At 45.6% G+C, this 16164-nt stretch overlaps 1 protein-coding gene across 1 annotated transcript in view; it reads left to right on the top strand.

The window, feature by feature from the left end:
• LOC142570673 (uncharacterized) overlaps window positions 1–16164 on the top strand; it is a 150095-nt gene that overhangs the window by 34246 nt on the left and 99685 nt on the right. The window contains exons 4-5 of the mRNA XM_075679026.1: window positions 7146–7220; window positions 10003–10176. Of these exons, the coding sequence (XP_075535141.1) occupies window positions 7146–7220; window positions 10003–10176 (249 nt within the window). The remainder of the gene's footprint in view (window positions 1–7145; window positions 7221–10002; window positions 10177–16164) is intronic.

Here is a 16164-nt window from a genome sequence, read left to right as displayed (position 1 = left end):
CCAAGCGCATACGTGCACCAAAACACAGGACAACTTCTTCTATGCCGCAGCGTGAAGAGTTTTGTACACGAAGTGAAAGACATTCAGCCCAAATATCCCCGCGCGATGACAGCAAATGACGAGCGCACAAGCGTACACCACACGGCTACAAATTCTGAACTTTGTCGATTCGAATGTGCCGAGACCCAAGCAGCGTAACCATCCATCGTTTCTGTTCTTCACTCCCGATGCGTCAACCTATCTTCTTTGGGGTCTTCCTCCACTCTTGAGTACAAACCAAGAGACATTTCCTGCAAATTAACAACTTTTACAAGATGACACGATAAATGCCGGCTGACTACACATAGGCCGGTTCGTCCACCCCTCCTAACGGATGGATGGATGATGTTATGAGCATCCCCTTTGGAACGGGCGGTGGGTTGCGCCACCAAGCTCTTGCTGTTATACTGCCTAATGTCCTACCTCAGTTAAACAATGAAAAAAGAAAAAGAGAAACCCTATGAACTACCACGCCCAAATTTTTTGATACCCTATTGCGAACTGTGCTTTTGTACGTCTCCGCCTTTTGTCGTTTCCCTACTTTTCTTCCACTAACCCTCTAATCGCCTCTTATTAATGCCTGTTGGGGACATGTTTGCTTTACCAATGCTCCCGCTGAGCCCAAGGGCTTCAAGGAGGCCAGTGATGCCTAAATCGACCACTGGGCAGACGTCTTCACATTCTAATAAAAGATGCTCCGTCGTTTCCCTAGCTTTACCACAGCTAGCACATGCTTCTTCTTCCTTCATATATCTCGCTTTGTAGGTGCGTGCTATAAGGCATCCCGATCTCACTTCAAAAAGTAATGAGCTTCCCTTTGAGTTATCATAAATGGTTCGTTTCCTGATCTCGTTTTTTCCTCTTAAGTAGCTACTCATGGCAGGTTTCTTTTCCATTGCCGCCACCCATGAGATTATTTCAGCCTTTCTGACTTTTCGCTTGACCTTCTTTGTTGCTGTGCTGCCCACGCTACAGGCCGCATACTTGGTGGTAAGCTTCCTAGTTCTTTTCCTCCAATGGGAATCAATGTTTTTCCTGTACAGATACCTGAACATTCTCCCAGCCCAGTTGCTTTCTTCCATATTCCTCAGCCGTTCACAAGGGGGAAGCGCAGCACGCGCTGCCCCCTGGTGCCGCACTCTGTGAGCGCGGAGAAAAGAACAGATTCAGTTTCGTTTTCGCATTTGTGCTCTAGTTACTTGAACTGCAAAATAATTGCGTGACAAATAATTGAATTCTAAAAGACGAGAACGATTTCTCTCCCACGAGTTAGTGCGTTTTATACAAAAGGAGAAAGAATGCAAGAAGCAGAAAGGCAGGCAGGTCAACCAAACTGTTCGCTACTGGGGATAGCAAACCCCTGTGCTGCAATGAAGCGCAAGGCAAGTGCACTACGCTGCATCAGTAAGCTCTATTATAGTGATAATTTGGGCTGGTTGGCGCATGTAATGAACGGGTTAATAATCAGGTGTGTCATAACATTTACCGAATTTTAAAGCACATGGAAATAATGGCGTTGCATTCTGGGTCAAAAAGAAATAAACCTTGAATCGTTACATGTCTGCACTGGGCATTCTTTCTTTCCGTCTTTTTTTTTGTTCTTTTTGACAGTGCACACAGTACTAGCACGGTAATAGATCCTTCATCTTCAGTCACATTCCAGTAGTTTGCACACATGTCGGTGCATGTTCGCGTTCTTTACTAAGCCGTACAAGAAAGAGCGCGCTTACCGGTCTATTTTCAAGATGAAGCGCCAAATGTTTGCGATTACATCTTACCGCAAGAATTAACACATGAACAGTGAAGATTATGCGTAATCTATTTGTCTTAATGAATCGGCAGTTATTGATAGAGACGAGAGATTTTGTAAATATTATGGGAATGAGTTAAACCAACTACATTCCAGTTCAGCAAAGCCCTTTCACACTTGGGTTAATTGTTTGCCGCATTCGAAAATTTCATCCGACCGTTGTACTTGGATCTATAGGCCGCCAGTCCCCTTCGAGACCATTTGTTGCTAAATGTAAACGCAGTTACGGCCATTATACCACTCCCTGCGTTTCGGTACTGATTTAGAGGGCGCACAATTTTTGGCGCATAGAGCACCAGTGTCTTTCCCAGTGCACCAGCACCTGAATGCTGCAAGCTTGTTTACGTATACACGTATGCCCACGGCTCTTCCTTAACTTAAACATATATGCAGTATTATCAACTACAAAGCGTTCAATTCCAGAACATTGCGAGAACACGCATATATTTGCGCATATGACCAGCGTTACAAGGCCCATATGCGCGGGAAACTGCGACAGGAATAGCAGATGCGTATATATATTTATACGATCTCTTATTGCGGCTTTTTGTAGAAGGCTAGCTCTCACATTTCGTACGTCTCTTCATAATGCGTACAGTTTGTGTGTTCAATAAAATATAGTTAGCTGAAACGTTGTGAGTACGAGTGCTCATTCAGACAGCTTAAATTTTCTCACAATAATATGGATGTTCGCATAACAAAATACGGAATTCTGCCTATTTCGTGCAAAACAGTGTTTAGCCGCTATATGATTACAGTGAAATGTCCGTGAAGCCTAAAACGGAGACCACTTTCCGTATATTAACGGAAGATTTTGCCGTATTTCTGAGATATGGCATACTTTCCGTATATTTACCTGCAATTCTCCGTATAATGACGGAAATCCTCTGCATAATGACAGAAATTTTTTACAGTGTTGGAAGGCCATATGTTTGAGTTCCTGCGTAACAGAATTATGTTTGCTCGTATATTCGCATTACAATCCGATGCTATCATCTCTGCAGGTTGTGTGTAAGTCATACTTTACGAAGTTTCTGCGCATTTTGCTTAGAGAAATAACGCACTTGCGCGATGGGGAGGGCCAACAAGAAGCAGGGTGTATGCTTCACTAATGGTAGTGCCACGTAGCGGCCGCAGTCGCTCAGACAGCAGCTGAAGCGGCAGCTGTCTTTCAGGAACTTTCCGCATAACAGGTTTATATTTTCTCGTATATTCGAATAACAATCCGAAACTTTCTTCTGAATGCGAAGAAGAATGAGGATGCAGGCTGCACTTCGGCACAGGTGCGTGCGTGCGTGCGGGACGTAACGCTTTTCGCTTGTGTTGGTGGTGATAGCCTAACGTCGACAACGACGTCGCTTTAGTACAAACGCTTTCACAGGGTAGAATACAGGCGCATTTTTATTTCGGGCTGAGCGTTTGAACTAGGTGCTTTGCGACCGGTACGAGAATACAGACATATCACTTATGTATCTGACTGCATTGTTCCTTGTGTGCGTGTGTGTGCGGGGGGGGGGGGGAGGAAGGAGCAGGTATACTTGGAAAACATTAATTTCTAGCGTTTCCCGCATTGGGGGCCTGCGCTTGTTGCTCTTCTGTCGTTCATCAGTTGACTGGCGGTTTTGCGCACGGCTTTGTGTCAATGTGCGCTGCATATAGGCGATCTTTCAAAACCGAATGAAACAGTTAGTAGTCGCGCTCATTTTATGGCTCCTTTTATGCCTATATGAGTCTCTTTGTGTTCCTCTTCTAAGAAATGCTTCGCCAACTAGCCCAACAAGAAATGCCCCAATATCGAATGGGAGAATTCACTTGCCCTGCCAAACAGTTTTCCTCGCGTTTTCTCAGCGTAATGCAAACGTTGGCGTTCCAAAATTTACTGGTACACTTTAGGGTACGGGCAAGAAGTCCCCTACAATCTGCGCGCACATACCTCCCGAATGGCCATTTTAATTTTACAACGCTTGCACATTCACCTCGATATCATAAAAACATCTGCTGCGCAAATGAAGCAAATGCTAATGTTGTCATTATTTGTGGCGAAAATCGCTAGTTTCAAAATTCCGGAAAGCTGATTTCAACTTAACATGGCGCAGAATACTTGAATTCATTTCCATGCACTTGACGTCAAAAAGTGTTACAGCAACATCTTTACGCGCAACGATCCAATTCGTCTATTTTCAGGACTCGTATTTATTTACTGTAGTGAAATGAGGCAATCATACGCAGTGTTTTCGATAGCTACACTGAGGTATATTTTCATGATGAAGCCCTTTCTGCATCTACGTGATTGGCTGGTGACGTCGAAGACAAGGGGAGAGAGTTCGGATCAGCAGCAAGGCAGCGTAGGTAACCGTAGGTAGTTCTGGCTTGCTACCCTTCACAGCGGGTGAGGGCGGTGTTCAACCTTTTTCTAAATGTACACTGGCACTACACGCTAAAAACACATGAGGATGAAATACGGAGAAAGCTTCTTCAACATTGCTGCCACCCTCACTTTCGTTTTTGAAAACGGTAGAGCTTCGAGAACGGATCCTCCATATTACGAATATCCTGTTTTGTTACGTAGCATTATGTCAGCAAAACAAACGATCAAGTCGCTGTTCCAAGAGTTCACGTATGCACTCTAATACAGCAATGCGGTTGTAAGAAATGCCAGTAGAGGTAACCATGGTATATAGAACATACGAGAAACGACGAGACACTCAGCACTTCAGGACACTGGCTAAATGGCAGCTCTCAGCTCTACGAATATATACCGTGTGGCCCAGCTAACCTTAGCTAAGCTATTCAAAGAAAAAGAAAGCACGAAGAAACACGGTGCAGGACACACTTATAAAAGCGGCGGCGTTCGCTTGTTAGATGTATGCCGACCGAAAACCGTAGCATTAAGATTGCGTCTTGCACCGTGCTTTTCAAATATTTTTTGTTGTTGAACAGCTTGGTTTACGTTAGCTGGGACACCCTATATAATTACGCTCCCAGTGGCACTGATTGGCTTCATGAGCAGGTGTACTGTTTCTCACAAGGGACGACTAATTTCTTTGCCTACAGCTGCAATGAAGGTTCCATTGAGGATGGAAAAGAGATAACCAAAAATAACTTTGCGGGCAGCGCTTACGACAAAAAACATGACGAAGAAAAAAACTGTTTCGCCTATATAAATAGAAAAATACTATTTGAAAATTAGGAATCTTTTTAGTTCACGTCGAAATAAATTTGTTGTGGTAAAGAAGTATTTCTTTATTTTAATATTTTCTAGCTTTCTTTATAGTGCTGCATATGATCATTATATCCAGTTTTCTCTGGCAATTCTGAGCATCGTACATATAGATTATGTCGACATATTAAGCTCAATGGGCTCCTCCGCACTGCTGTTTGACAAATAGATGTTCTCGGATATTCCAACCATTCACAATACGTCACATGGCTTACGCTCGGCATGTATTCTATGCATCCACTCGCGAAACGCATATATGTTTAGTTTAAAATTTGAACAAAGGGAACATCCTTGTTAAATAAGAGTTCATTTTTTTCGTTTTACTTAATACCGGTGAAAATTCCCTTGCGACGCACTGCGGAGCGAAATTCTGTCTTTTTTTTATATCCACTACATCATCACTCTGCAATGTACACGTAATTTAAATTCGTACATGACGGTTTTGCCATTCCACTCTCTTCAGAATATAGGCCAGTACGCTTTACAATCGCTCCTGTGACGCGCCGCTTGCATAAAGCGAGTTGCGGCCACAAACTCACCACGGCGGGATTCGGCACTAGGATGGAAATGTACGTTGCAAGGCAACTTCTGGACATCGTAACCGCATCGAGGTGCATTGATGAAGTTGAATCGCTTGTTTCGTTTTCCTTGAATGAATTCTGGGGTTTTACGTGCCAGGACCGCGATTTAATTATGAGCCACACATCAGTGGGAGACTTCGGATTAATTTTTCCACCAGCGGATCTATGATGTTGCCCAATGCAGGGCCCGCGGGCATTTTCGCATTTCGCCCCCATCGAAATGCGGGCGTTGCGGCCGGGCTTTGATCCCGCGACCTCGTTTCATAGCAGCAAAAAACCATAGCCGCTGAGAAACCTAGTAGGGCCTTTCGTTTTTCTTAGGTGAAGTATCGGCGCTATACTGTATTCGGGCAAAGCGAGAGAGGTCCACCGAGTCAAAGTGCGTCTTCGAATATGGAGGACTGCATCTTTCTATTTTATAAGTTCAACGCTGCACAATGACAAAGAATTTGTGAGGATTCCAGCTGCATAGGCGCGCGCTCACGCAACGGCCACAACCAATCATAGCCGTTTCGCATCCGCCGGGATGGGAAAGAGCAGTAACTGGTTTCGCGCGCACTGCGCCTGCTTCATTTTTGTTCAATTCAGTCACGGAAAACGGATGGGACGGCCACGCTTTGTGCGTTCCCCCAAGGAAAGGACAGCCTTCAACGAGCGGCGGCGAGAACTCGCCCGTGAAAGGGCTAGCAGTCAGTGCGCCGATTCAGCCGTTAAGGTCTAAATGTAGTCCGACGTAGCGCGAGCGCGCACAGACGTTATGTCACGCTGGCGAGAGCAATAGCGTCTATAGTTCCACCTATGGTTCGACGCACTGGCGCAAATAACGTAACCGGACGCTGCCAACGCGCTCTGACGCGGCCCACGTCGAGCGATGCTCGCCCGCGCACCGATAACGTCGGACCATAAACTCGCCTTTAGAGCCGCCCGAGCCCACGCAATCCGACAGCAACGAGAACAACATACCGAGCTGATGGAGCGGGAGGCCGAAGCAATCCGGCACCGTTACCTGTGGGTTACTTAAGCGTGATGAAGGTCAGGCGCACGCAGGACCCGCTTATTCCCATTTTCTGGTAGGGGAAGGGTTGGTCATTTGATTTAAGGGACCATCAATGACATCATGTGCTGCAAGAGAGAATGACAGCCTGCAGTAAAGATTTTTTAAGCTCTTGCATTTACTATAGAACGAGCTTTCTTTCCAATGGTAGACTCATAAAAAAGCTTTCCTTTTCGTCGACACAAGCCATTTTTCAGTGGATAACGAGTGGTGGGATATTTTCAATCAGGCTTGTGCCAATATATCGGGCTTTGGCAGAAGTAACGAGAGAAAATTTAGTGCACTGTGCGCGTCACGTAATCGATTGGTTGTGTTCGTGAGCTCGTTTTGTGCTTCTCAATCCTTTCTGCTATTAACATTAACACAACGATAATTATGCCGCATTTTAATGCTTGTTCGAGTGATACGCTAACATCCTGCTCTCCTGTATTGTACGCGCAGTCTCTACCGGAGCAGCATCCCACTTACACGAAAGCCAGTACGACATCTGCGACGACGAAGGATGCGAGGAGTATGGTGAGAATCTGCTTTCTCTTAATCCGTCAGCAAGAAGCAGCCTAGTTGACGCACAGAAAACCTTGTGAAGGAACTTACAGTATGGCGAGAATACACACCGAAATATTTGACGCAGTCAGTAATTGTTTGATTGAGTCTCACAGTTTGTGTCAAAGCAACACGAGGCTGGAATGGCCTGCCCGCCGAAGTTGCCACTATCATTGACCCACTTGCATTCAAGCGACTCATCGGAAATATCCCTCTTTAATTTGTAGTATCTATCTTTGTGACAAACTCCCCACTCCCTCATGTAATGTCTCAACAGAGACCTTTGAGGGAATAAATAAATAAATAAACAATAGCCATGTTGTAGAAGCCGTAGTGGTGACACTACGACTTTGTTTTGGGCAGTTGCTTTTAAACTGACGCAGACGCTTCGTGCAAAATGATGTTTTAATGCAAAAGCTGTGTTTTCAAAGTCTCTGTAGACTGCCGTTGGATGGATGCAAATAACATTGTGTCGCCATGTTACATGGTGGAAATTGCTCATGCTGAACTGTAAAATGGTGCAGACTTTTCGTACTCTTTATATCGCCTTCGCAGCAAATCTGGGGTGTTATCTTGTTGGTCTTTGTCTGAACTCATTGGGAGGAGCAGTAATTATGCTGAAACTTCAGTGATTTACGTCTAAGCAGCCGACCCTGTTGTCCCATAGATCAAATTTCGGCTGCCGGCCATTGTGTCGGCATCTGCTATCGTTGTGGTTTGAAAGTCAATTTCTTTTGCTGGCATAATTTTGCACAATCAATAGTTGGATTCGTGATTGATACTTTGGCATTGCCTCGTTCTTCTCTGTCACTTAAAGGGGACAATATCTTACTACTATTATCTGCTAATACACTTTCGTACCAACGTAATAGAAAATAAATTTCTCAGTATATCTTGCCGGCTAGATCAAAAACATTTGATTGATGCTTGCTGTTGGTAACTGTAAATCAGTGAACCTGGTCCCACTCCCGAATGTTCTGGGAAGAAACTATGCACTGCAACATTTTATTAGATATTGGAAATGCTTTTCGTTGTGCTCAATTGTAATCGAGATGTAAGTAGCTGAAGTAATATACTGTCGTGGACAGATTCAACGCGGTCGTATCTTTCGAGGAATCTGCACAGGCGGAAATATTTTCGTCATGAAGCAGGTGAGGGAATATGCAATGATGTTTCGTGGCGCTTCTGTTTGCGTGGCGGCTGTAGGTTGGAGGGTCAAAGCAAACAAATTACTTTTGCACTATATGAAACGTGTTGTCAGGTCCCGTATCGCTGCGGTGCATGCATGTTTCCTATAAATTAGCTGTAGTAGCACACAGACTATTTTGGAGGGATGGGAGCGGGATAGGTGTTGCGGTGGATGTAAATAAAGCTTGCTTTAGACTGAGCTTACTTGCCTATAGCAATGCGTTGCACGATGAGGTCCTAGCTTTTTATGGTAGTTTCATATTTATCGCTTTTTTAATTTCTGAAACTCTACTTTTCCACACATGTTCCGCTATGTGGTCTACATCTTGGACATGCTAGAAAACCACCACTGTGTGCAAGCAATATAGAGTTGCGTAACTCTATTGCATAAATACAATTTGAAACTGTAATACGCTATGGAAGGCTGACCTAAACATTGTTGTATGTGTATTTTCAACGATTCACGCGGTTTATGGCCACGGCCAATAGGAACAACCAAACATTGTTAAGGGAGTGTGGACCTCCAGCGTGAACTGTCACTCGACGTCTGAAGAGGTTGACTGCGCACGTCTCAGGAGAGGCTTTTACGGCTGTGAGATTGTGCATAACCAGCGCGCTGCAGGGCAATTATCCTAAAAACAGTTGTTGCCATCAGATATGAATAATCCTCTTTTAAAAATATGCATGTTCTTTCCTTAACAAAATTTTTGAATGTCACCGGTAGCATGCAGCACAATTATATATATATTGAGCTTGATTTTTCTCAGAGGCGGACATTTCCAGCACAATAAGTTTGAGTGATTTACAGGATCTTGCTGATTAAGGTCTAAATAATTACTTTACGGCACACATTGCAATTCACGATTTTTAGATTGTGTCTTCGAAAATCATATCCAGTTCGAACCAAACCTGAGGATAACACAATTTCGAAATATACGTTCCGAAATCATGCATCGACATGCGTTGGTGTTCCTGAAATGTCTAGTTTTAATGAAAAAAAAAGAAACGTTTTGTTCAAGAAAAGGTATTCAACTGGAACAACAGTGAATTTGTACCGCAAGTTTGATAGCGCTTATCTCACACCTGGTTCGTGTTTCAAAATTCATTCCAAGTCAGTGTGCCTTGTGAAATCACGGGCTTCAATTCGCGTATTGTAACATGTGCGCATAAGTATTTAGTTAAAAGTAGATTAAGCTGCACATTTTGATTTCCAGTGAAAGAATTTCGACCTCCTGAAATAATTTAGTTGAATAGCTAGGTATGTGCCACGTTGAGTGTCTGATAAAGCTTCACACGAGAGGTTTTATTTTTTCGTACTCCAGCAATTGGTTCACCACCAGAGGATGTGTTTTAGCTATTGTTTACATAGATAAGCTAGAGTAGACTAAGGAAGAAGTCTAAATCTAGTTAACAGGCAGAAACATATATTGAGCAGGCCATCCTAACCATTGTTATTACTTCGCAACTTAGTGCTAAGTGATCCTGAGAGCCGTGACCGGGAAACCTGTCCTGTCAAAAGTTGACCACCGGAAATCCATCGTCAAACAAATCGGCGGATGTCTCGCAGAGCACCGCACCATGGGCTTCGTCGATTGGCGCAGCAACCCATGTGACAGCTATTTCCTGTACGCCTGCACGGGTTTCCAGAAGGAGGCTGTGGACCTCAACCTGGCCATCTACGAGTCGCACCTGGACTTCATCAACTCGGAGTACCAGCTACTTGCCTCGCTCCTACAGAAAGGCAAGCCTCACGACCTCGCGGCTGTTGCTGCGGTTTCATTGCATTTTGTCGAAAGCACTGGTTCAGTGAGATTGCGAAGACTATTTCCTCATCCAGAGAGAGGTTGAAGAGCGAAGAACAGCAGAAAAGCTTGAAAGTGTCGTATATGGCTCGGCACGGCGTTTTGAAGGAAAATGATGCAGTTGCGGACTGCTTCTACAGCCTACCGTAAATGCGCTTATGGAACCTCTGTCCTTGCTGAAAAATCCAACCGCCGTTTGTAGTGAAACCGTATATTTCGAGCAGTTCCAGTAATAATTTTAGCTTGCTGTACCAAACCAAAGATATGAAATGTACTTTACCCGCACACTTTGAAGCTTTGTATACGGCTCAGCTGTTTGTCATGTCCAATGAAATTTAAGTTATTAAGAGTGTACGTTGAACTACTACTCGAGTAACATATTCGATACATTCCAGCTTTTTATTGGTTCGGGGAACTCAAGAGAAAATTGTGGCACACATATTTGCCGTTGTATACATGCCTATGCTAAGACATCAGATGTAGTACCAATCTTAAGCATTGAACGAATGAGCTATTTAAAGAAAATTGAAGTCTTTACACGTGGGATAACGGTACCCTGTATTTTGTGAACGAATATGTTAACTTGTGTATCAGTCCGAAATACCTCACGCAGAGCAAAACTTGGCAATTACTGGAAACGTAGTTGATTCCGTTGACAACCATCTAAACTTCCTCTTTGTGTCGCAGTGCACGGAATGTTGGTCATTCTACACGAATTCCACACGTGTTGGCACTACAAGCCGTCTGTAGGCCTTTTGCAGGTTTTTAGCCTTTCATGTGAGCGCATTCCATTTCTTTTTCATGTGTTTCCGTCCCTTGCAAAACACATATTTAGGTTTTCTGAGCAACGTGTGCACGCAGGTTGGTCACTCAGCCTTTCGATGAACTGCCAACCTTTTTATCGCTCTGGTTTTTAGATAATCCGGGAAAGAGGGGCTAGGGGCGGGGGTATAACAACCGACCACTTCATCGGCGGTTAGTAGATCCACTGGAACTTCTTCACTTCAACTGCGAATGATTTAGAAGAGAAGGGTCACCACCTTTTTTAGGCGAAGCACTCGACTGCTTATATATTTCATACGAGAAGCGTGCATAGCTGAGCGGCATAAATAGGCCTAATCGCATGAATTTAACAAAAAACACTGCTTTATAATATTGTTACTCGTCTACGGAAACACGTGGGGCCAGTATGTCGAATGCCTGTGGCTTGAGTAGAAGAAAAACAAAGCGCTCACTTTTACTGGATATCTGAATTTCATAATCTGACCACGAAGATTAAGCATGGAGACGACGTCGATGCAACCAATCTTGAGCAACAAGGAAAAAAAAAAGATTTCCTACTAATGACAGCGTTGAGATTCTGAAGGAAAGAAGCAGCCCAACTTGCTTAAAAACACTGTGGCAGATGATAATAGGTGTCAAAATGGTATTACTGCGTACCACTATTTTATTAGATCCTCTTGATTGACCGGCACAAAATAAAGCCCTAACTATAACCACCATATATTTTAGGCGATGTTTTCTCGGTAAACATCTGAGTTTGAAAAATTATACTAGTATCCTTGTATTCCGAATTATTTTCTTTATTGTAGAGGAAAGTTCACTGGATACCATGCAGCACGCTTTTGTACAATTTTTTACTTATGCTCAATTTTTAGTGAGTATAAGTCTTAAATATTTATTGCGACAATCATTATTTATTCAAGAAAAATTATTTTACTTGAGTAGATTTTGAAGCCTCAACACCTGACACTGGGGCAAAAGCTTTTGCTTAGCATTTTCGGTTGCTGAAGTGATGAGACAAATGAACAAAAAAGTGAAGTTTTGAGATAATTGTCTTAGAGTGTAAAAACGCGTGTATTACCCGAATACAATGTGCAAAAAACAAATTGATGGATTTGCTCAATAACCACCAGCCAGGCACTTATTTTGTTGATTGATTTGATGCCTTAGTTTCTGGCCATCTTTTGTGGTCCGTTTTGCAGCCCTATTGGCACAGTTAATGACGGTAAACCTGGCGTAAGCCTTCGCTGAAGAGCCTCTAGGCGGAAATTTTTATGACTTGAGGGCATTGGTTCAAGCAGTGCCACGATCAATAAATGTAAGAGTAATATACAGCGCGACTATCTTCAATTTTGTAAATGCAGGCGACACCCAAGACCATGGTAGTGTTTTCTAACCTCTGAACATTAGAACATATAAATTATGGATTTTTACCTGCCAAAACCACAGTATTATTATGAAGCACGCCGTTGGGAGAGACTGCGGAATAATTTGTGCCACTAACTTGCACCTAAATATAAGTACACGAGTGTTCTCGCATTTCGCCCCGATCTAAATACGGCCGCCGTGGCCGGTATTTGATCCCGCGACCTCGTGCTTAGCAGCCCAACACCATAGCCACTAAACGACTCCTGCGAGTAATAGCTGAACATTGCCACGGTAGCTTGCATACGCAGCTTTCTCCGACAGCAATACATAACAGGTGAATGTCAAGCACCACGCGACGGCGAAATTCGCAATTTCCCCGTCCAAGAACGCTGCTGCCAGCGACGGTTTTGAGGACGACCAAGAAAGTGCTGCCTTGTGGCAGCATTTGTGGTGTCATGCTGAAATTCACAAGAAGGGAGATGCAGTTCGCCACTATAGAAAGAAAGGTCTGGGGTACTGTGATGTCGTGAACGAGGCGTGGGCGCCAAAACTAGTCACCGTCAGGAACTGGCGGCGACAACACGAAGTCGAAGTAAGTCTACGTCTGTGGTGGCAAGCGGGCATACTCGGTGGAACAGAGATAGCTTGGAGGTGGGTCAGCGGTGTCCAGAAGGGGAATATCGAGACAGAGTGTGTTGGCTGAACAGTCGATAAGGGTGGAGTACGCGGCAAGAAAGTTGAGGACCAGGACTACATCGTGCGGGCCTTCGGCCAGGACGGCGAATAGAGCAACTGTCTGATAATAAGCGATGCAGACATGAGCGGTGCACATCCCAACGACTGCAGCTGTTACGCCATTGGCTACACGGACGACTTGAGTCATTCCAGGCGTCACAATTTTTTTTTAGCCTTCGGCGAAATTCAGCACTCATGACAGAAAGGTGTGCTCCAGTGTTGATGAGTGCAGTTATTTGTGCACCGTGTATCTGTACATCCAGGAATTTCTGTTCGGTATGGATTGTCAGAATAGGATTTCGGCTTGATTGAAGCATTGCAGCGCCTCCTCTAGGATCCGCATTGCTTTGTTATCCGTCTGGCAGCATAGTAGACAGGTCGGAGAAGATGGTCTGCGGGGCTGGGGGGAGCGACGGCGGCGTTGGGGGGAAGGCAAGCGGGAGCACCGGGGATCAGCTACATGTTCTTGAGGGGCAACTTGGTCATATCAGGACATATACGAGTGATAGCGGCCAGGTGCATTAATGTAACCCGGAAAATTCATCTGTGCTGTCGAACTCCAGCGATTTCGGCAGTGGCAGGAGGTGTGGCCAACGCGGTGACGATGAAAACAAATAGGCTTGTCGTCGGGAGTTCCCCATGCGGGCGGATTACTGAACCATGGAGAAAAGTCTGATGTGGGTCGAGGGGGAGTTGCAAAATGTGGCTGGACATCGGAGCGAGGAGCCGAGGAAACAGTAGATCCCCATATTGGCGATCTCATTTAGGATCTCCTGTAAGACGACAGCTTGGATGAGAAGTACAGAAACCGAAGGCGGGTTCACGGATATAGGCGCCTGGGCAGTTGGAGCGGCGGCCTCGAATTCACGCCGAACGATACGCGTAACATTAACGCAGGCGCTGGCCCGGCGAAAGAGATAGTCAAACGATGATGTCGCTGTATTATTCGGCAGGCGCTGCAACTCATGTGTGATGTGTCGGCTTTCGGCTTGTTCCAGACGGCGCCATTCTTTAATGGCGTAAACAGTTGTAACCTTGATAAACACAAGAAAGTTGAAAGTGTCGCGGCAATCCCTTTAAGAACATGCGCAACTTTGTCCGCCTCTCCGATGTTTTCATCGGCTTTGCAGCAGAGAGCTGAGACCTTTTATATGTAGGGTACATATGGCTCCGTTGACGTCGACGCACGAGTAGGCAATTCCTTCTTGGCAGCTAACTGTCGACCCAAGGGGTGCCCAAATTAGTCGCGAAACTTCTGCTTGAAGGTGTCCGAGCTTGTGATCTCGGTTTGAAAATTGAAGTTGAAGTTTGAAGTTTGAAGCTATACTCGAGGTGTTCCGTCGAGATAAAAAATAACGTTCGCGAACGTGATAGTAGGGTCCCACGTGTTGTTAGTGCTGAGGCGTTCGTAGAGTTTCAATCAGTCATCCACCTCGATGCCGTCGAGGCCTGAGATTCCAGGATGCATGGGGGCGGTATAGGCGTGACGGAAGTCTTTGTGGTAGGTAAGGCGGCCGGTGTGGTCGAGGTTGATTGGCCGGAGGCATGGTGAAAGCCTCGAGTGAGCGTCCGCTGCGGAGATCTGTGGCGAGGACTTGGACCGCAAACCTCCACCAAATATGTTACGTATAACGGTGCGCGGGACAGACTATCTACAGGTATATTTACAAGCGCATATGCATGTAGCCAGGCACATAACCAAAGGGGGGGGGGAGGAGCGAAGTTAAGCGCCATACCCTCCCCCCCCCCCTCTATCCGCCCAAGGCACCACTCCTCACACATTCCTAAAGCGTCGACAAATCAATCTACTTGGCGGTCAACATTTTCCTGCCTTTTACAGTGAAAGCAGTGTATGGCTAACTTCCGTAGTTTTTTTCGGCATGCGTTAACAGCAACAATCAGCATGTGGCCCGATCATGGTGATAGGGAAAGAAGGGTCCAAGATCAACGGCACATACCCCGTGTGGACTCGGGAACCTAAACGCGCCCTTCGGAATCTTCGGGATGTTGCCAAGTATGGGGAGTGCTTAACGCCTGGTTCACCTGCACCGCGAGTCGGCCCGGCATTGCACTACCTTCGGGATGGACCCACGGGTGGGCCCGGCATTGAAATATCTTCGGGATTGGCCTACGTATGAGGAGTTCTTAATGCTTGCTCCACCTCCACGGCGGGTCGGCCCGGCATTGCACTACCTTCGGCATGGACCCACGGGTGGAGAGCGCTTAACGGCTGCTTCATCTCCGCCGCGGGTGCGCCCGCTATAGCAACATCTTCGGGATCGGCCTACGTATGGGGAGTTATTAATGAGTGCTTCACCTTTGCCGCGGGTCGGGCCGGCGTTGCACTACTTTCGGGATCGGCTCACGTATGTGGAGTGCTTAACGCCTGGTTCACCTCCGACGAGGGTCGCCCCGATGTTGCACTATCTTCGGGAGCGGCCCACGTATGGCGGGGGGGGGGCGGCTTAACGCCTGCTTCACCTCCGCCGCGGGTCGGTCCGGTATTGAACTATCTTTAGACCGACCCGCAGCGGAGGTGAAACACTTTGCTTTTTGTTTGGGAGCTTTGACTGTTGTCAGCTTTCGCTACCATACCATCTTCACAGAGTGGAATGGTTGTCAATTTTTTCACTCCTTCTGGATGACGGTAGTTATCGGCATCTTCTGGGGTGTGGAGGCCAGTTTTCTCATCGATTCAGTGCCCACGGGATTAACTCAATATGAATTCAGTTGTCACCATCTATTGCAGCAGGCAGGGCGTAGTTTATTGCTTGAATTAAAATGTTTTATTTTAGTTATAATGCCCAACACAATTTTTATGTCACCATCTATTCAGCGAGCACGCGCATCCCTGTTGCTTTGTTAGTTAGTCTTCTTTGTTTAGACTGATCCAGGGGCCAAGAAAGGGATTGGGTTCATAGTCGGCTGGTCTGTGCTCGTGGAACGAGTTGTGGCCGGATAAAACGCCAGTTGCGTTTAACTTTTCATTTTGATTCATCATTTCCTCGAGTGACGGCTCGCCCCAACGCTGCAGACCCTCG

This window comes from Dermacentor variabilis, chromosome 2, assembly GCF_050947875.1.
Source record: "Dermacentor variabilis isolate Ectoservices chromosome 2, ASM5094787v1, whole genome shotgun sequence".
Taxonomy (NCBI): Eukaryota; Metazoa; Arthropoda; class Arachnida; order Ixodida; family Ixodidae; genus Dermacentor; species Dermacentor variabilis.
This window is presented reverse-complemented; position numbering and strand designations above follow the sequence as displayed.